This window comes from Podarcis gaigeae, assembly GCF_964106915.1.
Source record: "Podarcis gaigeae genome assembly, chromosome: 3".
Taxonomy (NCBI): Eukaryota; Metazoa; Chordata; class Lepidosauria; order Squamata; family Lacertidae; genus Podarcis; species Podarcis gaigeae.
The window spans coordinates 94,003,515-94,030,357 of record NC_139680.1 but is presented as its reverse complement, the minus strand read 5'-3'; the positions used below and the strand labels follow the sequence as shown (position 1 = coordinate 94,030,357).

At 42.2% G+C, this 26,843-nt stretch overlaps 1 protein-coding gene across 1 annotated transcript in view; it reads left to right on the top strand.

Moving 5' to 3' along the window:
• SPATA17 (spermatogenesis associated 17) overlaps nt 1-8,037 on the top strand; it is a gene marked incomplete at its 5' end in the record, with an annotated part of 73,760 nt that extends 65,723 nt beyond the window's left edge. Inside the window, 1 exon segment of the mRNA XM_083733605.1 lies at nt 7,890-8,037. Coding sequence (XP_083589731.1) covers nt 7,890-7,970 — 81 coding nt within the window. The 3' untranslated portion in view covers nt 7,971-8,037.
• Nucleotides 8,038-26,843: the final 18,806 nt, after the last annotated feature.

Genomic DNA, 26,843 nt, shown 5'->3' with positions numbered 1-26,843 from the left:
ATTTTATTGTGGGGGCCCTAAAAGGCTTCAGGGTCATAGACCTTTGCCTATTCTGCCTGTTTGGTAATCTGGCACTTGAGTGGTTCTGTCTCATATGGTATCAGATACTGTTACCTCAATCCACATGCTCATTTGTTCTCAGGTGTGCACATAGATATCTTGCTCGTATATGATAGAGGAAATTAATTCCTTTATGTGTGCAGATCACAGTTCCTTCAGTGAGGGAGCATTTGCAAGCAGAGAGTTTTTCAGCTCGCATCAGAGTTTATATGGCTGTAAGTAATTGTGAATCTAACTATAGTCTTCATAAAAACAAGGCTACTTTTCAAGGAACAAAATGCACCATGAAAATTCCAAGCAAGGAAACCAAGTGGCTGGCAGGATTGTAGTACGACATTGCAGGTGGTTTACCTGTGATTTGTGGGTGCTTGTTGACACAAAACCCACAACTGACAGTGTTTGCCTGCTCTGTAAAAAATAAACACCCAACATTCTGGATTATTATTTTAATAGGGTTATACATAAGAATTAGATTCCTTTGGCTACAGGAAGTAATTGTTAGTCATGATTAATATCCCATCTAATCTCTCTCAATAGTTTTTGTGAGCAATGCTACTTAAGGTGTCTAAATGTACTAGTGGGAATTGAAAATTATAGTGTAGGCCTCTTTCACTAGCTGAAATATTTTAAACCTTATTTCACTGAGGCCAGGAGTGGTGTCAATGTACTTTGTGTGAAAAGTGCAATAGAAGCATTAGTATTTGACAGCCCTTGTTGAAATAAGTGAAATTAATGGAGCTCTTTTCATATACGACAAGGCCATGGCACCCCTTTCATGCTGCTTACAGACAGAGAAAAGTCAATACTTTTTTATTACTTGACGCTGACCTACATTCTGCACTACAAGTGCCAGGCCCACTAATTGGTTTCAGTTGTGAGGAAAGTTTGCCCCAAAGAAACATTGGAGCAGATAAATCAATCTTTTTAGGGTAGCTTAGTGGTTTTGAGCACTTGAAATGACATTTGTGTTGTATTGACAGAAGGGGCTGTTATACTCATTTTGTCATGTCAGAAGCCCTTGTACTAGTTGGAAGTGTTAACCAGTACTAATATATTTAGGCGGGAAGCCCCTCTTTGCTAGATCAACATTTTGCCCTAATAGCAGATTGCCGTGTTTGCTTCTCTCCCTCTCTCTGTTAAATAGCACTGCATGGCCATTAAAAGGTCACAGAATGTCTTGCGGCTTCTCAGTTCAAAGCTCTAATTTTGCCATTACAGGCATTAGGATTGCAGGGAAAACTTGGGCGAGGACCCCTAGAGTTAAATGGAGGGAGCCATATTTGTACCATTGATTTGTAAACAGAACTTCCTACTGTGTCTTTCTCAAATATCTGTGCCATGAAGTGCTCCCGGGTGGTTTATTCAAAATAAAAACGTTGTTAGGATAGCAAAGGATCGTCTCTTAAAAGAATACACATCTTCCTATTAGCATCTAAGAATATGGCAGGCGAGTAGAAAACAAAGTCTACCAATTGCATGGTTTTAAATAACAGCGTCCCAATGATAAATGTAGAAATGATCTATAATTATTTCATGGATAAAATAAGGATTGTACAAACTTTGATTTGAAGTGACATGCATCATTTCCCCACCCCCCTGCAAGCTTGAAGGTTTGTTATTTTAGACTTGCAGGATTTAACCTCCTTTTGCCGGGCCTGTAAGACGGAGCTAATTCAGCCAGCTAGCCCTGGTGACTAATGTTTAATGGATGGATTTCCCCCAAATTGATTTTTGAACTTTGAACTTTATTGTTATTCATGCTTTTATACCGTATTTTATGCTGCTTCTATGTTGTATTACAATTAAATGTTTTAAATTTATTGTTAGCCGCCCTGAGCCCGGTTTTCTGAATTGGGAAGGGCGGGGTAAAAAATTATTTTTATTATTATTTATTAAAACTGAGAATCCTGTCTAAGGCTGGATCTAGACACGTCAAAGAAGTGTTTCAGTTTAAATTGTAAATTTAAACCGGGAAAACAGGTAAGAGAAAAACAGGACTCCACATCGCCATCAGGTGGTATAATGTCTGGTGGCATAATATCACACATAAAACACGTATAAATCGCCTTTTCTTTACCAGTCTACTATCTTGCTGGGTTAGCATGAAAGCTTGCTACTGTTCCTCACCAAAAGGAGTATGGCAAGGTGGCATTATGACAAAATTCATCACTAAGAAACTAGTCTGTACAATTTATGCAAACTCTCCTTAACCACTTTATGAAATCCTTATTTATCTCACAAGATTTATATACCGCTTGATTGTAATAAAACCCCAAAGCACTTTCCAAAAAAACAACAACCATAGACTAAAGGTACTAAATAACGATATATTGTTACAAGTGGCCCTTTAGTTAGGAGGTATTGCCTTCTATCTAATGTTTTGCTTCTTTTTTCTCTAAAGTATATGGCACTTACATTTTTATGCTGTTTCTCACAATGATGCATGAATTGATTGTAACTGGCTGGTTTTTCTTTAAGTAGATTGCTAAGCCCTGTTCCCACACAAATATGACGTCAGTTCATGTATATGCAGCTTTTGTGTGTATAAATCACCTGCTCATTCAATATGTGTACCATTTGCTAAATTTTGACACAAATGTAATGAAATAATGCATGTACAAAAGTTCATTTTTCAAAAACATGGGTCCTGCTGTTAAACCCATCTATGCATGCATCCACTCAATTGCAAACCTCAGATATTATTGAAATAGATATTATATATTGAACTCCCTAGTTTAAATCAAGATATAGGCACATGCCTGTATAGGCCCTGGTTCAGAGAACTCTTTGAGCTGCAGAAATGCTGCATACACATGGCTGTGCTGGCTGATAACTGGTGCCCAATGACCAACCTTTTGCAAAGGTAATCACATGATAAGACATATTGCTTAATCTATAGGTTATATATGCGTTTTCCAGATTGCTGGATACAACCAGTCTCTCATGCAATAGGCTTTTCAGCATTCAGCTGGGGCTATGCATATATATAAGGGACGTGGGTGGTGCTGTGGGTTAAACCACAGAGCCTAGGACTTGAAGATCAGAAGGTCAGCGGTTCGAATCCCCATGACGGTGTTGGCTCCCGTTGCTCGGTCCCTGCTCCTGCCAACCTAGCAGTTCAAAAGCACGTCAAAGTGCAAGTAGATAAATAGGTACCGCTCCAGCGGGAAGGTAAACGGCGTTTCTGTGCGCTGCTCTGGTTTGCCAGAAGTGGCTTAGTCATGCTGGCCACATGACCCGGAAGCTGTACGTCGGCTCCCTCAGCCAGTAAAGCGAGATGAGCACCGCAACCCCAGAGTCGGCCACGACTAGACCTAACAGTCAGGGGTCCCTTTACCCTTTACCTTTATGCACATATATAGCCTTAAATCTTAATTGCACTGATCATCTCTTTAACAGGAAGACAGGAGAGCAGTTTGGGAGGTGCTAAATCCAGCCTCCGCCTACTCCTCCCAAACTGTGAGTGAGTGAGTGTGACTATTGGCATCCATCTGTCTCAAGAGACAATGGAAGAGTGCATCATTGGGGGAAAGGTCGAACTGTTGGAGAGTTACAGCAGTCTCAATGGAAAGGTTGCTGGTAATGGTGGAGCCCAGGTTGACAAAATTGTCTACCTGGTCACCAGTGCTGATACGTGGAGTGCTGGCGACTCCTGACCCAAGATGTTGGTGTTTGCCAGGCTGATGGTGAGGCTGAACCCAGACAGGCTTGGGCAGAATGGTTGATGGGTCACTATACAGCTTCCTTGGGGTGTGCTGCCAAGGCTGCATCATCTGCAAACATCTTGCAAATAAAAAAGCCATCACATTTTTGTCTTGGCATGGAGACGTGCCAGGTTAAATAGACCACTGTCATTCCTTGAATGAATATACACACACTGTCTTTCATCAAGCTGAAGGCGTGTATGAGTAACAGGGAGGAGAATATGCCAAAAAGAGAGTTGGGGGGAGAACAGCTTACTTACAAAGCAAGTGAATTTTCGCTGCTGGATCAGGTGGGAGAACTGTTAATGCAGCACTTGTTTGCATTCATGATTCCCCATCCAAAATTGGAATATTCAATCATAAACCTGCCTTCATGAATTGAGGTCACCTACCTGGATTGGAGCATCAGATTGTATTTGTTGGATTGGGGCAATAGTCTATAAACTGTTGTTCCCTGTCATCATTTTCTTTGCTGCATTCTGTTGAATTGTGTGTATGGGATAATTAGCCCACATGGCAGTCAAATTGTCAATACATTGAAAAGGTCCCTAGGTCTAGTTAAATCTTTTCAGTATAACTGTAGTAGACTATAATCCCTTGGAAGATAATGGGATCAGAAAATGAAAATGCTCAAAAAAAAAAAAAAAGGATTCAGAATTTTATCATTCAGCTTTGGGTTTCTTTGGGCATGTTTATTCAGGCTGTAATTTATTAGGCCTTCTATTATACCAATATTTTAAATAGTACAGGCAAGTGCATTCCTGGACATAATACAGGTACACCACAGTATAAGGAGGAAACTTTCTCTCATCGTCTCTTGCTGTTAGGCTTACCTCAAGGAAAAGCTTGAGAGTCCAAGGATGTGGGAAATCCTGAACGCTTTTGCACAGTCTGGTGAGACTTTATCTCATACGCTACTGATTCAGAAATACCAACTTCCTTGTCACCCCATTTTCAGAAATATGGTTGTCTTGGGAAAAAAATGATATGATGAATGTTTTGCAGTAATGTAACATTTTGAAATGGCTCCACTCTGGGTTTTTTTTCTTTTGATGATTTTCCTTTTATGTACTTTCTAATCTTTTCCCCAAAAAATGTGAAACTGAAGAAAAGAAAAGAAAAAGGTTAGAGCTTTAGACTAGTGGATGACTTTTTTTCTGGGATAAATCAAGAAAGGTACGCAGAGTGACTATTGTCAGATTGCATTGTATGCCCCAGGGTTTTACATTTCATTTCTGCAGAGAACGCTGCAGATACTTACTAATGATGGGGAAATAGTATGGTGGGTTCATGTCATGTTGCAAACTATGCATGTTGTTTAATTAATATCACCAACTGAAATATTAAGTGGGCCTAGGCCTGAGTATTCTGTTGTGAAAGCTATTGTTGTGCTGACATTGCTAGCTCTATTGGCACTGACTCTTCCTCAGGACTTGCCCAAAATATTTTGCTTCTTGAGGCAGAGAATAAATGGTGCGCCTTTCCAAGTCAAAGTGCATAGTATCCAAAGCTGATTAAGTTATTTTGGCATACGAGGCAGAAAAGTCGACAAGCACCTCTCCCCCTTCATGGCAGTAATAATAATAATAAAATTAGAACAATTTACCTCCCTTTCATGACACCTGAAATCATAAATTGTAGAGTTGGTAATCTAGTCCAGTGGTAGAAAAGGCCACCTCACTCAGCCTTAGGGGTGAGGAGCCAACCACTGACTCTGCTGGCTAGGGTTGATGAAAACTGGAGTCCAACAACATCTAGACCAATGTTTTCCAAACTTGGGTCTCCAGCTGTTTTTGGACTACAACTCCCATCATCCCTGACCACTGGTGCTGCTAGCTTAGGATGATGGGAGCTGTAGTCCAAAAACAGCTGGAGACCCAAATTTGGAAAACCCTGATCTAGAGGACCACAGGTTTCCCACTCTGCTCTACCTAATGGTAGGGCCAGCCCTGTTAGAATTCCTTCTTTTCCTGCTACTGATCACTACTGCCACTACAATTACCAAAAAGAACAAAAGGAACAGAACAGTGTCACCATTCAGAAGAACAGTAGGAATATATAATGAGCAACTTCTGCCTCCATGATCAGATCCATTTGTTTGAATACTCGGCTGTGAGTGTGTAGCGCAATAGCCTTTAAACAAGATAAGCAGTACAGCTGCCAACATAAAGTAATCTTACGCTGAGGGAATGAATGGCTCAGTGGACTTCCTTTTTGTCATTTTGACTTGGATTTGAAGCCGGGCGTGGGCTTAGTTCCAGCTCAAAAAGCCATTCACTTCAAAGGCACCTAAATTGTCCCAAGGAGCTAATTCTGGCAGTTGGTTGTTATTGTCTGGCAAGTCATCCTAATAGCAAAAGCCTTCTGCTCTCTCCAATCAGTGCTTATTTTGGGGATCAGAAATGACTGAACCTTGTTTTATGCAGACGAGAGTGGTAGGAGCAGAGGTACACTCTGAGAGGAATGCTGACAGCTGTTTTCCTGTTCATATTTTATTCTGATTTCCTAATAAGTTAATTATGATGGGATGTTCCTCTCATACCCTCAATAGAGCCCATGATTCTTATCAGGAACACAGAGCGGCTGACAAGTGTTGTTTTCATTGAGCACAGGATAAAGAGAAATGTGTATATTCTCTGGGTTTGTCACATTATTGGAATCTGGCACAACTCCCCTCCCGTCCCCTGAACAGCTGTATTTTAAAAAGAAGACATTTCTAGCTCTCATGGTAAATATATTGTAAAGAATCAGAAGCCAAAGGGGTGCTAGTCTGTTTATTGAATGGACATTATTCTGCCTCTCTGGCTATCGCCCACGTAGCCCCTGTCCATCCCCCATCACATGATATGCAAAACAGCACATTAAATACAAGACAATCTGGGAGGGTGTGATATAACATGAACATAGATAGCCCATACAGAATCAGAGCCAAAATTCAATATTTTGCCGGAGGGCAAGAGCCAGAAGTTCTAGTCTGAAGCACTGCCAAGTCTACGGACTGATTCAAAGCTGGAATTTTAATCACATTTGAGGCAATAGAGCCAGGAAAGAGTTTTGGTTCCCTCCCTTAAGTGCTCACTGGTGTACTGAGGAATGTGACAGATCATTGGATCCTGATTTTTATTAAGAAATGTTAAAAAGAGAGAGTATGTGGATACTGTAAATATTTACAAGATGTAACTGAATCTATATTGTTTGATAAATACAGACAATTAAAGATTCAAATTAAATCAACCGTAAGGAATTGATAACACTGAAACTGTAAGGTGACGAGGAACATTATTTTGGTTCATTCTACATTTTCTCTTCAATCTGCAATGTGTATGTGTCGGACTGTTATAATGAGTTGAATGTGTGTTTCCTTTTAAAAATAAACTGTATAATATATAACTGTATAATCTACATGTTAAACTAAGATACTGGAAAATCCAAAAGTGTGTGTGTGTGTGTGTGTGTGTGTGTGTGTGTGAGAGAGAGAGAGAGAGAGAGAGAGAGAGAGAGAGAGAGAGCTCAGCCGGCATAGCATGAGACCCCCCAGGGTTTGAGCTCCACATTGGGCAAAAGATTCCTGCTTTCCAGAGGGTTGGACTAGATGACTCTCACGTTCCCTTCCATCTCTGTGATTCTGTGATTCTATGGACAATTTATTCATGCAGTGTTTGTCCTGTAGATCTCTTTAAACTGAATTGAAGTGAAAAACAAACCAACCATGATATAAAACACAACCACACGCCATTAAAAAAAGCCAGACTATATTGCCCATCTTCTTCCCATGAACAAGGTGGAAACAGAATCCTGCCTTCCTGCTCCATCCACCCAGCATGTCTATTCCACCAGATGTTTACATGGAGTCATAATAAGTTTGAATAGAATGCCCATGTGAAAAATCCAACCTATGTAGGCTCATATTACACAGCCTTTGGGGCTTGTTGGAGTCAATCAACTGCAATTTTTAGACCTATGTACGTTTAACTTTTTATGCACGCATTCATGTGAGGATGTTCAGGTGCAGCCAGTAAGTGGTATGAGAAAGTGTGTATTGTTACACTGTCACGCACTGGGAGATTATCAGGGAGAAAGTTCCATTCAGTCTCCAATTTAATTTTTCCTTTTTGTTTTCTCTAGGACTTCTTAACCGTGCTACCATCGATTCCTCTGTTTGCAAAGTTTGGCCAAGCCTATTCCAGAGCCGGAGCAGTAGTGTAATTTCTCTACCAACCCAGTCTATGAATTTTTCAACACTTGAAATAAAGGGTTTTTTTTGTTTTGAAAATGTGAAGCAAAGCAATTACTTATGAAATAATGGTTCTAAGCAACCAGCAAGTTACATCATGCCACATTTTGTGTGTGAAGGACATCCATAGAGACAGATCTCCATCTTCAGAAATTCTTAATTGTAGGTATTTCTAGTCCGTTTTCTCTGTTAGCAAGATTGCAGATCAAAGTAACTGGTGGAATAAGCTCAACGATCACAAGAATTAGATCAATTTACTTACTCAGGTAAGAGATGTAGCCCTTTTGTCTGTGGAGAAAATAAATGAATAAAAATGCTTACTCTGTTAATAATGCATTATCATCTCCCTGTGATTGAAATGATCAGTTGATAATGTGATGTAATACTCATATTGGCAAAGCACCATGAGGTGAATATATATGCACCCCATTCCTAAATATATGAAAATGTCAGTGCTACCATGGGAAGTAGTCATGTTGTCCACCCGGCTCCTGACATGGTTCTCAGTTCCTGTTGTTACTCCTATAGTAACTCTTTCTCTTTCTCTTTCTCTATTGCTGATCCTTGTCTCTTTTTTATCACGGGTACAGAGGGCATTCGGGGTTTATGTCACCAGTTTAGCGTCAATATAGAATTTTCTTGTTCCCCTGGTCTGCTTCTTAGGTGTTCCTAGTACATAGAACTGGGGTGAAGAGCCCTCACAGAAGTTGTCCACACACAGGCAAATTCTTAAATGCTAGGGTAGACTCAGCCATATTATTTTACAAACTTCCACAGTTATCAGGCAACATCAGATAACATCAGCTCAGACACAAAGAACAGAGGAATCAAGCTCTCAGGGGCAGGTGCAACACATACATCATTTTCTAAATGACAGCAGTACAAATCAAATATGTCAGGCATTTTTTTCCAAGCATATTTGGCTGTCTTTTTGTACTTTTGAGTAGCTGATCAAATTCAAACTTTTGAAAGTTTTGTATTTATGTCCTGCAATGGGAAACGAAGGTCCTTTAATTCTGGTAAGTGAGGGACACAACCCGAGCAAGTTAATTTTCCCAAATAAATCGGAGTGCTTTTGTTCTTTGTTCAGGGGGCTGAACAGAAGACACTCGCACAAAGGTGTTGATGAATAAGGGATGCCATAGTAATTTTTAGATGTGAGGGCTATCTCTTTGATTGCTCCAGCTTCAAGGTAGTTCATCTCTTCATGATAATTCACCCTGTGTTGTTACTTATCTTTCTACCACATTTTCCCATCAGTCCGATTAGAACTGGCAATGCCTTTATCAGATTAATCTTTCTTTCTTGGTTTCTTTTAAATATCTCTGACCCCAAGATAAACATAACCTATGCCAAGCAAGCCATCACTGAAGCTGCTGGAGTTTTCAGTTGCTGATGATACTCTGCATATATTAAGGTTAAAAAGAGTACTTCCAATTCACTCTAATCCACTCACTCATCTATTGTGTAGCCTTTATTCAATCTCTTTTCTTTTCTTCCTTCCAAACAGGGCAATTTTAATAATCCTTTCCATGTGCAAAAATATGCCTGCGATTTTTATGAGACAGACTTAGGAGATGACTACACTATACCCATTTTTCATTAATGTAATTTTGTAGGAAAGAGTGCACTTAAAAGCAATGGATATGGATGTTATTTATTTCAGAAATTCATACCCATGTCTACCTCCAGGCATATCTTACTACAACTACCGCTTTGCAAGTTGAAGGCTGGAATCCTTCCTCTAACTGCTCGGCTAGTTGTGGTTAAACCACAACTGAGGCAATTAAATAGCTTAAAAGAAGAAGAATGGAAAAGGGCCCTTAGTGTCACTTCCACTTCCTTCTGATTAAAGAGCAGTATTGGTTCTTAAATTGGCAATTCAGTTATTTATTTAAAATGCTTTTATTCTTTCATTCTGGTATTTGGTCCCCATCTCACTACTGATTATGCTACCAGGAGAACAACAGTGTCTGAATTTTGGAAAACAGGTTCAGGGGAGAAAGAAACAACTTTTCCAATTTGGGGATTGTGGAATAGCTCAGTTTACCCAAATCAAACCAGGGTAGGTTCACCCTAGACCAGTTTTAACTGTGAGCTGGACAAAATTATGATGGACATTATATTATGACTGACACCTGAGCAATAGAGGGGCTAGCCAAGTCATTGTCACAAGCACACAACATTTTAAAATGTCAGCAAAAGCATCTTTGGAGCACCATGGTATAAAACAAAACTACTCTTCCTGCCCATTATTCAACCTCTACCTTTCGTTATAATTATGGTTTATGGTGACAACTGATATATGAATCAATATATGGCACCATGGCAGTTTCAAGGTCCCATCGTTTACACATTTCCTGGTAATACAAGTCATGGCAAAATCGCATCCATTGCAGAACAGCCTTCTCCCATTCTAAGTAAATCAGAAACTTTGTGACCTTTTGAGTTTTTACCAAGATGCTGGCAAGGTAAGAAAATTTGCATAATGTGGATGCCTGCAAGGATATAAAATGTATTCCAGAACTTTCACAAGCTTGAAGAATCATTGTTGACACAATTCGTCCATCTGACAAACTGGACCCTAGTTTGCAAAAACCTGGCCTGGTGGCTTTTAAATGCTTGGACTGGTGTGACTTGTAGTCCAAAACACCTGGAACACTAGACTGGCAAATGCTGCCTTATCCCTAAATAAATTTGCTAAACTTTAAAGTGCCATGGGAGTTTTTTAATGCATGAAAACTAAATCAGACAGTGGTCAATTTTGCCCAGTATTGTCACTCTGGCATGATTGCAGACAGTAATATTTCTAGCTCAGCTACCTGCAATACTAGGGCTTGAATCTGAGACCTTTTACATACACACACACTTTCTGCTTTCTAACCAAAAATTATGCCTTAGTGAAGAATAACAGGCCAACCACTGGCACATTAAATTTTTGTGGCATCTTCACTCTGTATTCACCAGAGTTACAAACTAGTAGCCTAAACCTAGTTTCATCAATGGGACAGCACAAGGCAACTTCTCCAACCCATTCTCCGTAGAAAGGGGGAATTAAGGTGATTGCCCCAAGACAGAAGCCAGTAACTGCAGTGGAATCACCAAATACTGTACTTTTCTGTGTATAAGACTTTATTTTTTTTTTTGCTCTTGTGTTCAAAATCTGGGCTCGACTTATACACAGATAGTATCTCCTCCTGTTTTCTTAAATTGGAGTCCTCCAAAATAGAGGATGTCTTATACATGCGGCCAGCTTATAGACAGAAAAATATGGTATATGGATAAATGGAAGCTGTGGAAGACAATGTTTGGGCAATTTAGAATACCTTGGAGATCCAAATGCATCCTTATGGGTCACATATATTACTCGATACCCTGTTCTGTTTTCCAGTCTGTGGCACAAAAAAGCACGACTACCACCACATAAAAAAATAAAAAAATCCAACTTACAACACTCTCCCCTCCCCAAACCAAAGTAACTTCTTCTTTTTTTAAAAAAAAGCACAATTTATTCCAATGATGATATAGACGGGTTGTTAAATTTCATTACTACCTCAGTATTCCAGAGCTCCTGATTATAAGGAAGCAATGTTGAATGCAAGTAAAGCAAATAAGTAAAGCAAAGTAAGTGTGTGTGTGTGTGTGTGTGTGTGCGCGCGCGTGTGTGTGTGGTCTTACCGAACGCTTAAAAAAAGGATGCTGGATTTTATCAATGTAATAAAGGAGGAACTCTAGAGAGAGCCAATTTTATTTCATCTACTATATTGGTGAAATCCCTCTTCAGGCTTACCCTCGTGTAATACCACACAAGAATCTCAGAAACAGATGGAAGCTGTTTTACCCAGGAACTTATCCTAGTGAGGTGGAGAGGGCCAGATGGCCCAGCTCTCCAAATAAAATCTTTCAGAGTATTTAAAGTAAGTAAAGATTTTATTAATATTGATGGTTGGACATAGTGTAATACACAAGGAAGATTAATTACAAACCCTAATTAAATGTAGCAGAGTGGAAGAAGCAAAGCACAGTTTGGCACAGAGCAACTTTTCTGTTCTCGCTCAGGCCAGGCAGCTGCATTGTGAGAACGCTCAAAAGAGTAGACCCAGGAAAGCAAAGGTGGACCCTTTAAGGTCACCTGGAGGATTCCAAGTGCATTCATTAACCCAGTTGTGTTGCTTTGGAATGTAAAAACCTACCTTCAGAATTCTAAGCTTTTTATCTGAACAAAACAAAACAAGACACACATTTCCATATGCATTCTAATATTTAATTCAAAGTAAGCCATGATTGACTTTTGCCCGCAAGAGAGCCCAACCCAGTCCCAGAGCAGTTGCTGCTGGTGAATTGGGGGTATTCCCAGACTACCTGTTTGTTCAGGGGTATACAAGCCCACCCAGAACAGGCCTTCAACTTACAGTGGTACCTCGGGTTAAGAACTTAATTCGTTCTGGAGGTCTGTTCTTAACCTGAAACTGTTCTTAACCTGAGGTATCACTTTAGCTAATGGGGCCTCCCGCTGCTGAAGCACCAACGCCGCCCAATTTCTGTTCTCATCCTGAAGCAAAGTTTTTAACCTGAGATACTATTTCTGTATTAGCAGAGTCTGTAACCTGAAGCATCTGTAACCTGAATATAACAACAACAACAACAATTTATTATTTATACCCCGCACATCTGGCTGAGTTTCCCCAGCCACTCTGAGCAGCTCCCAATCGAGTGTTAAAAACAATACAGCATTAAATATTAAAAACTTCCCTAAACAGGGCTGCCTTCAGATGTCTTTTAAAAATAAGATAGCTGCTTATTTCCTTGACATCTGATGGCAGGGCATTCCACAGGGCGGGCGGCACTACCGAGAAGGCCCTCGGTTCCCTGTAACCTCACTTCTCGCATGAGGGAACTGCCAGAAGGCCCTCGGTGCTGGATCTCAGCGTCTGTAACCCGAGGTACCACTGTACTGTAATTCTGTACTTGGGAACTACTGGCCCATAGCATCTCTGTCTTGTCAGGATTCAGCTTTAGTTTATTAGTAGCAATCTGGCAGCGAAGAATGAAACCACTGTAATGCAGTGCTTTCAATTCCCAACCCTCTGAGTTGTTCCTTAAGAACACCATGGCACTAGGAACCAGTCCTACTATAGGCAGAATGAGGACTCTGTTGGTGATTAAAGCAGTGTGTGATAAACAGCCTGTGACACACCCCTGCCTATATATATATATATATATATATATATATATATATATATATGCAGGTTTTGGTGTCCTCGGGTGTCTTCCCGTGTAAAAGTTGGGGTGTCTAGGCGACGTTTCGACGAGGTCTCACTCGTCATCTTCAGGCTGGTGCTTTCGGCTTCTTGTTACTGGAACAGAGCGGGATCTCAATGTTTGAGTTCCTATAAATACTGTAGAGGGGGTGTGGTGTCTAGCCTCCAATGTTCTGGGCAGAGAGGAAGTTCCCAGGCTAGTGTGCCTTTTCTTCTTTTGTTCCTTAATTACTTGAGAGATACCTTGAGTGATTTCTTGAGTGATATCCTGAGTACCACTTAGGTGGGTCATTAGGTGTGGATTAGTTGCTAAAGTCTTTGTGTCTTGACCTCTTGAACTTTGTGAAGAGTTTTCCTGAGAAGATGGCTGTATTGCACTTAGTTGTGCTTTGGCTTGGCTTCGTGTATAGGGGCGAGCTGTGGTTTTGTGGCTTGTGTCAGCCAGATCTGTGTAGGGATTGCAGGGGGGTGCAGCATCCGGAGGTGCCACCATGGATTGGCTACTGGATGGTGTCAGTAATTCATCTGTGGAGAGGGTCTGGGTTTGGGTCTGGTGTGGTTGATAGGTGTTGGCGTTCTGTGTGCCTCTGGATCTGGTGTCAGTTTTTGTGGAGAGGGCTAATTTCCAGATGTCTGGCAAGCGGGATGTGTCGTCACGCTTGTTCATGTTGTGAGGGTGTTTCTCTATCTCGATGGCTTCCATGATTATTCTCTTGTGGTGATGTTCCGTGTTAAAGAGCAATTTGGAATCTGCAAAATTAATTTCGTGTCCTGTTTCTTTCATGTGTTGGAAAAGAGAGGAAGTTTTTTCTTCTTTTTTGACGGCATTCTTGTGTTCTGCGATACGTGCATTTATTCGTCTGTTTGTTTGTCCAATGTACGTGGCTGGGCAGACTTTGCAGGGTATTTCATAGATCCCTTGGTTTTCCAACTGGATTTTATCCTTGGGGTTTCTGAGGATATTGGCTATTTTTTGGTTGGTGCAAAAGGCTGTTTTGATATTGTGTTTATGGAGGATTTTGCTAATTTTATCTGTAGTGCCCTTGATATAAGGAAGGAGGGCCATGCCATTGTTTTCTTCTGTGTCTTGGTTTTTGGGGGGTGTTTCCTTTTGGATTAGCTTCGTAATCCTGTTTTGCTGGTATCCATTGGCAATTAACACATTTGAGAGATTCTGTAACTCAGTTGTCAAGTGGTCTTTGTCAGCCAGGCGTTTGGTTCTGGAGATGAGAGTCTTGGCTACGGAGTTTATTTGTGCAGGGTGGTGGTGTGATTGTGCATGTAAGTAGCGGTTGGTGTGTGTTTTTTTCTGGTAGATAGTGTGTCCTAGGGAGCCATCAGGTTTTTTGTAGATTAGGACGTCAAGGAAGGGAAGTTGGTTGTTGGCTTCTATTTCCATAGTGAATTGTATTTTGGGGTGTAAGTTGTTGAGATGTGTGAGGAAGCTATCCAGTTTTTCCTTCCCGTGTGGCCAAATTACAAAGGTGTCGTCAACATATCTGAGCCAAAGTTTGGGTTTGTGTTCTGACTTGTCTAAAGCATAGGTTTCAAAGTGTTCCATGTACAGGTTTGCGATGACCGGTGAGAGGGGTGATCCCATAGGTGCTCCTTCTATCTGTTTGTATCTTTGTCCATTGTGGATGAAGTACGTGTTGGTTAGGCAGTGGTTGGTCAGGTCCAAGATGTATTCGGGGGGATTGTATTTGTTTTGAATAGCTGTCAAGGCTTCATTAATGGGCACTTGTGTGAAGAGAGATACAACATCGAAGCTCACAAGTAGGTCATTAGGATGTAGGTTTTGCTTCTTTATTGTTTCTATGAACTGGAAGGAGTTTGGTACGTGTGAAGAGATGGATTCTGCATAGGGCTGAAGTTGCTTGGCGAGAAATTTAGCGAGATTTTGTAGAGGTGAGCCTATGGAGCTGACTATTGGTCTGAGTGGTGTTCCTTCTTTGTGTATCTTGGGGAGGCCGTAGAGTTTGGGGCATCTGGATGATTTTTCTCTGGGGATGATTCTTAGCTGGATTTCTTCACTGATAGGAGAGGCTTTTATTTTGGATTTGGTGGTTTTTTCCAGATAGGTGGTGGGATCTGTTTTTATAGGTTTGTAGGCAGGATCTTGGAGTAGCTTTGATAGTTTTGCTTGGTAGTCCGATGTGTTCATCACCACTGTGGCATTACCTTTGTCTGCTGGGAGAATGATTATGTTGTTGTCTTTCCTCAGGTTGGTGAGTGCTTTCTGTTCTTCTTTGTGTAAATTGCTTCTGGGTGGTTTGCTGGAGCAGAGGATGTTGGTGACTTCAAGTCTGATTTTATTGGCTTCATCTGGGTTGAATTTGGTTAGGCTAGCTTCGACTCCGCATATGATGTTTTCCGTGGGGATGCGTCTCGGGGCGACTGCAAAGTTGAAACCTTTGGAGAGTACTTTGGTTTCAGTTGTGGTGAGGATCCTGTCTGATATGTTATGTACTGTTTGTTTCATGGGTTGCTGTGGAGGGTGGCCGGGCTTCTGGCGTTTCTCTAGTTTGTGGAGTTTGTTGGTGTGTGTGTCTGTCTTATGTGAGGTCTCCGTTTCAGCTCTCCAGACGGCTAGTTGTTTGCATTTGTCCCAGAGTGCAGGGTGGATTTTGTTACAGAGTTTGAGGTGAAGAGTGAGTAGATCTTTGTTGGTTTGGTCTAGTAGGTATCTTTTCTTGTGTAGTTCGTTTCTGATTAGGGATAGTTCAGTTCGTTTCAGGATCCTTTCGGTGGCTGGGGTTTTAGAATGGAATTTAAGTTGGAAGCATGTGGGAATTAATTTGTTGTCCCGTGAAAATCTACGAAAGCAAATATATATATATATATATATGCTTTCGTAGATTTTCACGGGTACAGGAATGCAGGTTTTGGTGTCCTCGGGTGTCTTCCCGTGTAAAAGTTGGGGTGTCTAGGCGACGTTTCGACGAGGTCTCACTCGTCATCTTCAGGCTGGTGCTTTCGGCTTCTTGTTACTGGAACAGAGCGGGATCTCAATGTTTGAGTTCCTATAAATACTGTAGAGGGGGTGTGGTGTCTAGCCTCCAATGTTCTGGGCAGAGAGGAAGTTCCCAGGCTAGTGTGCCTTTTCTTCTTTTGTTCCTTAATTACTTGAGAGATACCTTGAGTGATTTCTTGAGTGATATATATATATATATATATATAGACCAGCCCAGTCAAAGGGCAAGATCACACACAATTCCAGGTTCAAAAGCTCAGGCAACAAAATGTATTGGACCACCCCTGTGATGATCATGTAACTTGAAGCAGTTACCAGCTGAGTTAGTTGCACAAAGACTTTAGACACCAAAACGTCAGGTTTCCACTGATTAAGCATGAGCTAGAGGTGACTGCAGATACCTGTAACATTTGCATCAGTGCTTGTTTGAGTCAAGGTTCACCACAGGCGAAGATGTGAATGGCCTAAGCTAAATATATCTAGGAATCAACATAGTAACGGAAATTCATACAAGTCTAAAGATCGGCAAAATTCCGCACTTTGGCAGTTATAAAAACAATGTGCATGTGTGGCTGTGGATGACACTTGTAAGTGGAGGCCCAGTTAACCCCTTAGCATTCATCCACAAACACATCTTTCTTTGATTTTTACATGGTTTACAAATATTCTTTTCCTTAAGCTTTGTGCAGATTCACTAGGAAAGAGGCTCAGATGTAAAAGAAAGAGGCTCAAGTGTAAGCAGATGTCACAGCTATGCATGAATGCTTAATTGCACAGTTCCTCTTAGAGGTTTCAAATAGGGAGCTTGAGAGAATAATGGAAACCAAATGTTTGCCACACGTTTCTGGTAAAAGTGCCTCCCATATTTGGTTATGACATAATGCTCAAAGCATATGCTCAGATACAGAGGCTCTAGAGTGGCCGCTTGCTTATCACCAAGAAAGAGGACTAATGTGCTATATAATACATATAGATGCAAATGTGGGCATTATTAGTACAATTTAACAGAAGTACATGTCATGTCAGTAGGGGTAAGGCAGTGGGTGACTAGCTAACCTGTGTATCTGCTCAGTATGATGTTCAGCTGCTAGCTGTTGATGGGCAACTTTGAGACTGACCCCTAATCCCCATTCTTATGGTTCTTCATATTTAGACAGTGCCTCTCTAAAGTAGGATGCATGGCCACCTTAAAAGGTTCTCTGATCAATGCAAGCCAACAGTGTACCACAGAACAAGAGTTTGGATTTGATATCCTGCTTTATCACTACCCAAAGGAGTCTCAAAGCGGCTAACATTCTCCTTTCCCTTCCTCCCCCACAACAAACACTCTGTGAGGTGAGTGGGGCTGAGAGACTTCAGAGAAGTGTGACTAGCCCAAGGTCACCCAGCAGCTGCATGTGGAGGAGCGGAGACGCGAACCCGGTTCCCCAGATTACGAGTCTATCACTCTTAGCCACTACACCACACTGGCTCTCACAGAGAGAGAGAGATGCCATTAAGAGGTGGCCTCTGTTTAAGGAGACACCTGGATTGTTTCGTGCTGAGCTTGCTCTTATAAAGAAGTTATAGCATATTGCAGAGCAGGAGCAGTTGGCAAAGTGGAGTAGCTTTTTTTTTTTAACAGACAAATCTGGGGTGACTGGTCTAGGACACACACAAGAACCTTTGGCATCACAGTAGGTGACCAATGCAGGAAGTCAGAAAATAATAATTTTGTAACGAACTGTGACAAAGTGGAGGGCCTGGGGAGAATTTCTTGGATCATGGCATCATGAGAGGGACCCATGGGAATGGTCAATAAACTTAAACACACAACACAAACACAGGAAGTTCTTGGGGGGACACCCCAAAACGTTTTGGAAGGCGGGACCCTGGGCTGTTGGTTAGGAACCATCAGGTATGGGAAAGTGGCACTTGATAGGATCAGATTTTGAGCCTCCTCAGTGATGGCGCTAGAATACCCTGCAAGTTGAGATTTAGCTGGCTCAAAATGTACATGGAAATTAGAATGTTTTTATTTCAACAGGCTTTTGATCTGAAATTATGCTGCTGTTTTTAAACTAATTCTCATAAAATTGCATTGTTTTTCACTGGCATTGTTTTATCATTTTATAAATCATTTTACATTTGGTTTTAAACAGATGCAAGGTGCTCTGTGAGCAGAATGGTGGGATATAAATCTACTCAATCATCATAATATTTTGCCCAAATATGGTTAAGTATATCTAACAGTGTTCCATGCATGTAAGCTACCTAACAAAAAATACACAGGTCATCATTTTCTCTGCAATTTTCATGGTAGCTTATCTTTACACATTTTATTATTAATTTTATGATGGCCATTAAAGACCTTCCAGCGCTTTCTAGATTGCCTGAGAAACAGTGAATATACTGCATATATGGTTTTTAATCATATAATTAAATGTAGACCCAACAGCTCTACTGTATTATTACATACATCACTACAATTAATATATTGTACATGCCCCACAGAGGGAGCTATTGAAATCACATATATTGCGGCAGGTGTATTATATTTTAATGCTTTAAAGCATTTTGCATAAGGACATATACTAGCTGTCTCAAATCACCATTTCTATAAAAGATCCTAACCTGAAGCGTGATGGATATTTTGTTATCAGTGTCACTAAAAAAAGAAATCATCATGATAAGCGGATGCTATGTCCTTCCTCCAAGCACTGTGCCATGGGACAGCTACTCCACAAAAGCTAGACCTCAGTGTTAGCTACTACCGTTATTATTTTTATTTTTTTGCCCAGGCAAAAAAGTCCCTGGGCAAAAGTCCCTTCTTGGAAAGGAGACACAAACCTGTGTAAGCCAGTAATGCAGGGGTTCAGGAAGTCGTTGCTTCCTAGGAAACCATTGGCCTTCCAAATACTGCTGAACTACAACTCCCATCATTTTTGTATTTGCATTGCTGGCTGTGTGGCTGATGGTTGGTTTGTTTCCTTTATATAACACTTCATGCCAGAATAGGCTTCCAAGTATAAAAAAATGAATTGTGTTACTATTAAAATATATGTAATTAAAACACACAATTTGGAGTCCAACAACCTATGCAGAGGCCATGTCTGAAAAGCCAGATCTGGAATCTGGAGGGAATACTGTATTCTACAGAAGACAAGGGCACCCCTCCTGACAGACAGCTCCTAAGGCCACTATTTCAAGCCCTACAGATTTCTTTGTTACACCCTCCTTCATCACCCCGCCCCACAACTACTGAACTCTCCTTTCTCCCTTCCACTGCTCCCTTCCCATCACTGGGCTGGTGTTTAGTAGACTTACCACACAGCTTGCCAGGTGGTAGGTGAGGTGGCAGGCCATAACAGGCATTATAATGGGTCGGAGGGGCATGGGGCAGTGACAAGGCAATAATGGGCCCAGTGAATATTATTACAGTGGTACCTTGGGTTACATATGCTTCAGGTTACAGACGCTTCAGGTTACAGACTCCATTAACCCAGAAATAGTACCTTGGGTTAAGAACTTTGCTTCAGGATGAGAACAGAACTTGTGCTCCAGCAGTGCGTTGGCAGCGGGAGGCCGCATTAGCTGAAGTGGTGCTTCAGGTTAAGAACAGTTTCAGCTTAAGAACGGACCTCCGGAATGAATTAAGTACTTAACCTGAGGTACCACTGTATTAGGCAGCCGCCACCTAAGTTTCCTCACAACTGGCCCCAACACTCCAGCAGATGGCGCTGCATAAGGGCCAGAGCCAATGACCATTGTGGGGGAATTTAAACAGCAGAATTTGTATTTTGTTTCTTTTAAGGAGCCAACCCAGCCCATTGCTGGAAGATTTACATAGTGGTGCATCTGACCAGGGGCTCAGGATTTCCCCAAGCATAACTAGTGCTGATGTTGGGTCTGGACCTGGCTTTACGATTCTGCGCACTTGGGGTTCACAGTGAACCTTCTCGTTCCCCATCTTCCTGACTTAGGTCTGAGTGAGTCCCTCCTTGCTATAGGCAAAAATGAACTGGAAGGTGGAACTGTGTGTATTTTACAATAAGCAAAGGCCTGTTTACCAAAAGCAGCAGCTCTGTGTCTCATTTCCAACTCCTCAGTGGATACACTAACCAGCACTTTGCCTTCTGAATTTCAGACTGTACTGCAAGTTGTTGAACAGGAGTTAAAAGCAACAGGAGCCTGACTAGAAATTAGGTGGTAAGTCAAGGATTCCAGTCCATTACCACATTTAAAGCAAAACAAAACCTCACCCTTCCTCTGAGGAGCTGAAGGCTGTGTATAAAGTTCAACCCCCCCCCCAAAAAAAATGTTATGTTCACAACAATCCTGTGAAAAATACAACCAAAGTTACCCACCAAACATAAGAAGACACTTTATACAGTCATAACATTAGTCCAGATCCTGAAGCTGAGGCTCCAATACTTTGGCCACCTCATGAGAAGAGAAGACTCCCTGGAAAAGACCCTGATGTTGGGAAAGATGGTTGGACAGTATTCTCGAAGCTACCAGCATGAGTTTGACCAAACTGCGGGAGGCGGTGGAAGACAGGAGTGCCTGGCGTGCTCTGGTCCATGGGGTCACAAAGAGTTGGACGCGACTAAATGACTAAACAACAACAACATTAGTCCATCTAGCCCATTATGGTCTACACTGACTGGCAGCTGCCCTTGACTTCATGGGGATTTGAGGCTGATTCTCCCTAGTCTTGGTCTGACACTAACTCCTACCAGTCGCAGCCAGATGGGAATTGAAATCCAGAAATCTCCAGAGGCCCACAAGTTCCCTGTAGCTGCGCTAACTTTTACCACATCACTTCTCTGCTATGGCTGCCTTCTCTGCCTGTAAAACAAACAACTAAGAAACCCCAAGGTAATTTGTACCGCTTTGTACAAAGTTTTTGTTTCTGTTTTTTAAAAAGGAAAATAAGTACTGATGACTTAGCTCTCGTTATTTCAGAGCTAAGGTGGTGTGCTGTGATTAATGGTTTAATTTAATACGGCACAATGTAGCACTTTCTTCCAAAACACAGTTGAGTTATTGTAGGACTTTACATCAGAGAGCGGAAAAACAAAACTATGACTCAAGCCATGCTCTGAAGTGATTTAATAGTTTGCTGGAGTATTGCTCACATTGCAAAAGAATGGTGAATGAGTTCCTATAATCTATGACTTACTGGCTGTTTCTAAGTGTTTCTGGCTGTGTCAATAAATTGTTCACAGCTCTAATTGTGTTAATGAATTGAACATAATTAAACTTACAGCATGTCATGAGCTTCCTCTGGCAAACACAGTTGGTTTCTTAAGTGAGACTTCCAGTGGGGGTGGGGGTGGGGGAAAGCCCAGCCTTTGCCACCCCTGGTATTTAAAATGCCATAAACTTTCACTGGGAAAACCCATAGAAATTAAAGGGGGCGATACTAAATCTCTTTAGCGATTGCAGCAGGAAATAAAGTGGGGTGCATTCTAACATGCTGCATATGCAGACTGTGTTCTCACAAAAGCAATCAAGACATGGGAAATGTGGGGAAGGGCCATAGCTCAGTGGTAGAGGATCCGCTTTGCAAGCAGAGGGTCGCAGGTTCAATCCCCAACATCTCCAGGTAGGGCAGGGAATGTCCCCAGCCTGAAATCCTGGACAGCTGCTGACCTGACTTTGGGGTGAGGCAGCTTCCTATGTTCTTAACTGGTATCCTAGTTTAGAGACAATCTGAGATGCGAGGAGGAATTTGAAGGGAAAAGCCTAAGAGGCAGCTACAGAAGACAGCCAGTGGGGTATAGAGCAGCCTTTCCCCAACCTGGTGCCCTCCAGGTATTTTGAACCACAACTCCATCAGCTGCAGCCAGCACAGCTGGAACACTTTTCCAGGATCCCTGAATGGTGCCACCCCCCTCACTCCCTTCAAATTTCCCTTCAAAAACCTTTGCATCAACCCCTTTACTTCCATGCTCTAAATACAGTGGTACCTCGGGTTAAGAACTTAATTTGTTCCAGAGGTCCATACTTAACCTGAAACTGTTCTTAACCTGAAGCATCACTTTAGCTAATGGGGCCTCCTGCTGCCGCTGCACCACTGCTGCACAATTTCTGTTTTCATCCTGAAGCAAAGTTCTTAACCCAAGGTAATATTTCTGGGTTAGCGGAGTCTGTAACCTGAAGTGTAGGTACCCTGAGGTACCACTGTAACCCGAGGTACCACTGTAGCAACATTTGCCTTGACACAGCACACTGTACATCCTGTTCCTGTTTTTGCTGCCTTCCCGTGTGAAAGTGAAATTTGTAAAAGTTTGGGATTTTAGAAGTCAGATTCAAATCCTAAAGGCTTGCCAGTGTTTGAAATTTGTGTGAAATTTGTGTTCCTTCCAAATGTACTAAATGTAGCCTAGGAATCACACAGCAGTGAAACTCCAAGAGCACCACATTCTTGAAACTTTGTGAGGCACTTTTGATGTGCTGGCCAACACCCAAAACTCTGATGCAGACACCCACTCCACATATGTATTGGTGATCTCAGTGTGATAGATTGCAGTGGCCATGTGGCAAATTGCATTTATCATGCAATTTTGGCTGTCTCCTTTGCCCTCTGCCCACTAATTTATCACCACTGGGAGTACTTCTAAGATTCACAACATCTGAGCACCATCAATGAAACACCATTACCTTTAAATCCAACTGCCAGCGTACATAAAGCAGTTTTTGCTAATTGTAGCAAACCCTGGAGACACCACCACCCATTTCTTAATACATTCCATGCGATTTTTAATTGCACATATTGTCAAAACATTAAAGCAACATAACGACTTGTTTTAAAAAACCCCCAAAACTGATCTGATTGTACGAGAATGATCAGCTGAGATTTCTCCATTCAGTGTATGCTAACAAATGATAAAAATGTATATTGACAAATAAACACTGAGATGTATCAATTCAGACTGTAAGAAAATATGAAGTATTCAAATGGTAATTCAAACAGATGCATGGATTAGCAGTTGAAATAGAGTTACAGCCCAGGCCTATCCTATGTGCGTTTACTCAGAAGAAAGCCTCATATTTATTATTCTGTTGGATTTCCTCCAAAGTTTAAGATTGTAGCCTTTGGACAATAACAAGGCCTAAATGGGGCGTAGTCCAACATTTCCCCATCAAAAGATTATGTGCATTGTTGTTTGTTAAGATTGCTGGGAATCACAACTTTATGAGGCATGAACCACAATACCTAGAATTATTATTAATTTTTTGGAGGGAGTGTGCTTTTAAAGGTAGTGTGCATGGAACCACATAAACTGAATCAGAGCATTGGTCAACCTGAAAACTTCATACAGTACTGAGATCCTGAAGCAAGCCTTCACAGATTAGCTAACAGAGCTACCCATATACTGAAACAAACCACTTTCCACTACACTTCCCATTGTGTGATATTGTTGCCACTTAGAGCAATTTGGAAGCATCTGAGATACCTCCACGGTGCCCAGTGGCTCCTCTCCAGAGAAAGACATGTTATGAGTGCACTGTGCATACAGAATATATAGCACATGCCTGATGATCGGGTGCGGTGCACTTGTTTTATTCAACATATCAACATATCCAAATATTTAGTAGTCATTGCCATCTATGGAAAATATTTAGCGTCTAGTATAAGCATCGGTTTGAGGGACGCGGGTGGTGCTGTGGACTTACCGATCAGAAGGTTGGCGGTTCAAATCCCCGCGACGGAGTGAGCTCCTGTTGCTCGGTCCCTGCTCCTGCCAACTTAGCAGTTCAAAAACATGTCAAAGTGCAAGTAGATAATTAGCATTTCTGTGCGCTGCTCTGGTTCATCAGAAGCAGATTAGTCATGCTGGCCACATGACCTGGAAGCTGTACGCCGGCTCCCTCGGCCAATAAAGCGAGATGAGCGCCGCAACCCCAGAGTCGGTCACGACTGGACCTAATGGTCAGGGGTCCCTTTACCTTTTATAAGCATCAGTTAACAAAAGGTGAGTGTGCTGAACTATGCCTTGATTTCTGGTCATTTGATGATGATGCTATTGATGTGCAAGGCATTTTAGCTAAGCGGGTGAGCCTAGCTTATGCATATACTCCTGTGGTCCCTGTTTAGCTGGAAAACCAGAACTATCCCAGGCAAGGGATGCCAGGATCATAGCTGTGACTCAAGGTGCCAGGGTCCCCGTTAACTGAAGTGTCATGTACACCAATGTCCTCATTTGTCCCCATTTTTTCTTCTGGGGAATGTTTTGTTAATATTTTTGGGGTTTCTAGAGTTTTCTTCAGGGTTTATCTCCCCCCACCCCCAAGCAGTGGAAGCTGGTGTGGAGATTTGCTGGGTTAACACCAGCAAACTGTGTGGCGGGGGTGGGGGAGATGGTATATTAAAGCACCAGGGAGGTAGTGAATGCCACAGCCAGCACTATGAAGCACATGATTGCTGATTATTTCCCTTGCTGATGTCAAAGCAGACTCCATCAGAAGAGGGACTATGCAGTCAGCAACTGTGCTGGCACCCTCAGGGTTCAGCACTACATCTTGGTACTTAAGGGTTTGAATGAGAATTCCCCTCTGCCACCAAATAGCAGCAGCTGCTGGTGGTGTCACCAAATTAAGGTAAAGGTAAAGGGACCCTTGACCATTAGGTCCAGTCATAGCCGACTCTGGGGTTGCAGCGTTCATCTCGCTTTACTGGCCTAGGGAGGCAGCGTACAGCTTCCAGGTCATGTGGCCAGCATGACTAAACCACTTCTGGCAAACCAGAGCAGCACACGGAAATGCCGTTTACCTTCCCGCCGGAGTGGTACCTATTTATCTACTTGCACTTTGACGTGCTTTCAAACTGCTAGGTTGGCAGGAGCAGGGACCGAGCAACGAGAGCTCACCCCATCACGGGGATTCAAACCGCCAACCTTCTGATCGGCAAGTCCTACGCTCTGTGGTTTAACCCACAGTTAACCCCCAAAATGTCCCATTTCTTGGTCCTCATGCCAGAGCACCAGACCAGAAGGTACTCTGGTGTGACCCAAGCACTGGACCAGAAGGCACGCCTTTCCTGATGTCCTGATTTGGGGGTCGAAAATGTTAAGAGAGTCCGCAAACTGCCTCACTTGCCACAGGAAAGATAGTTAGAACATGGACTGAATGTGCACCATTGGTTCTAGATTACACTAGAAGCTGTCTTCTAATGAGTCATCTAGGCCATCTAGTTCAGTATTGTCTGCGCTGGCTGGCAGCAGCTCTCCAGGATTTGAAGCACCTCTCTTGCAGTCCTGCCTGGAGATTCTGGAGGTTGAATGTGAGACCGTGGGCATGCAAGGCAGATGCTCCACCACTGAGCTACAGATGGGATCCTAACCCCTTTACACCATTCTTGGAAAGAGAGCTGCGCTCAAGGAAAGGGTTCTTCAGTAAGATGAAGGTAGGACCCCTTCCAAAAGTACAACCCCCATGAGCCGGCAAGCTTTCCATTCACTAAACAAAAAGTTACTGTCTGAAGCACAGTCAGTGAATGAGCAGGAACACTAAGGGCCCGTGCAGTTCCCAGCCTACTGTTTCACACACTGCAGTTGCTGAGCTGTATTTTGGATTATCATTAACCGACTACAGGACAACTGTGCTGTCTAGCTTTGTTGTTCTTTAGTCATTTAGTTGTGTCCGACTCTTCGTGACCCCATGGACCAGAGCACACCAGGCACTACTGTCTTCCACTGCCTCCTGCAGCTTGGTCAAACTTATGCTGGTAGCTTCGAGAACACTGTCCAACTATCTCGTCCTCTGTCGTCCCCTTCTCCTTGTGCCCTCCATCTTTCCCAACATCAGGGTCTTTTCCAGGGAGTCTTCTCTTCTCATGAGGTGGCCAAAGTATTGGAGCCTCAGCTTTCACAATATCTTTAAACACGCACACACGCACATACCCTCCTGGCTTTTAAATTGGTGGAAGGCAAACAACTGCAGAGTAAATGAATGCAACATTAGAAAGTATTGCAGAGCCCTTAGTGGTGGATCCTAGTGTATGTTGTGAGGGTAGGATTGGGGCAGTGATCTTTGGAATGAGAATCAGAGCGTTCCAAACATGCCCCTGTTTTCAGCTGTGTAATGTTGGAAGGCAAGTACATGGCCCCCAGGGTCCGTGATAAATTTTAATCATGCTTTGGCAAAGGCAGAATAGCGCTGCGCAGCAGGAAATATTGTTTTCTGTTCATTCGGTTGGCAATCCTGTTCCTCCCCACCCCCCATCGTTTTCTTCTTCTTCTCACAGTGCCGACATCTAAAGAAAGTTACAACGCTGTAAACTGGGCCAAAAGACCTCTGAGCATTCAGCGAAGCTGGGAGGATTAGAACACAAATGTCTCACTGAGAGGAGATTGGATAGCAAAACAGTCCAGTTTGTCTGGGAGGCCAAGGGAAATAATACAAATTAGACAAGTAATCAATAGCATTCAGACTTCTAAGTGAATGCCACAGAACAGAAACCTCAAGTTCATTTAAATTGTGTCTCTGGAAAGTTTCCCTCTGCTGCAAACTATAATAACACTTGTTACAGTTTTGTTAAGTGATATTCCCATTTTGATGGAGATTGTTTATCCAAACAAGGGAGAGAAAGCAGCTGTGTTAATTCTTCTTCCAAGCAGGCT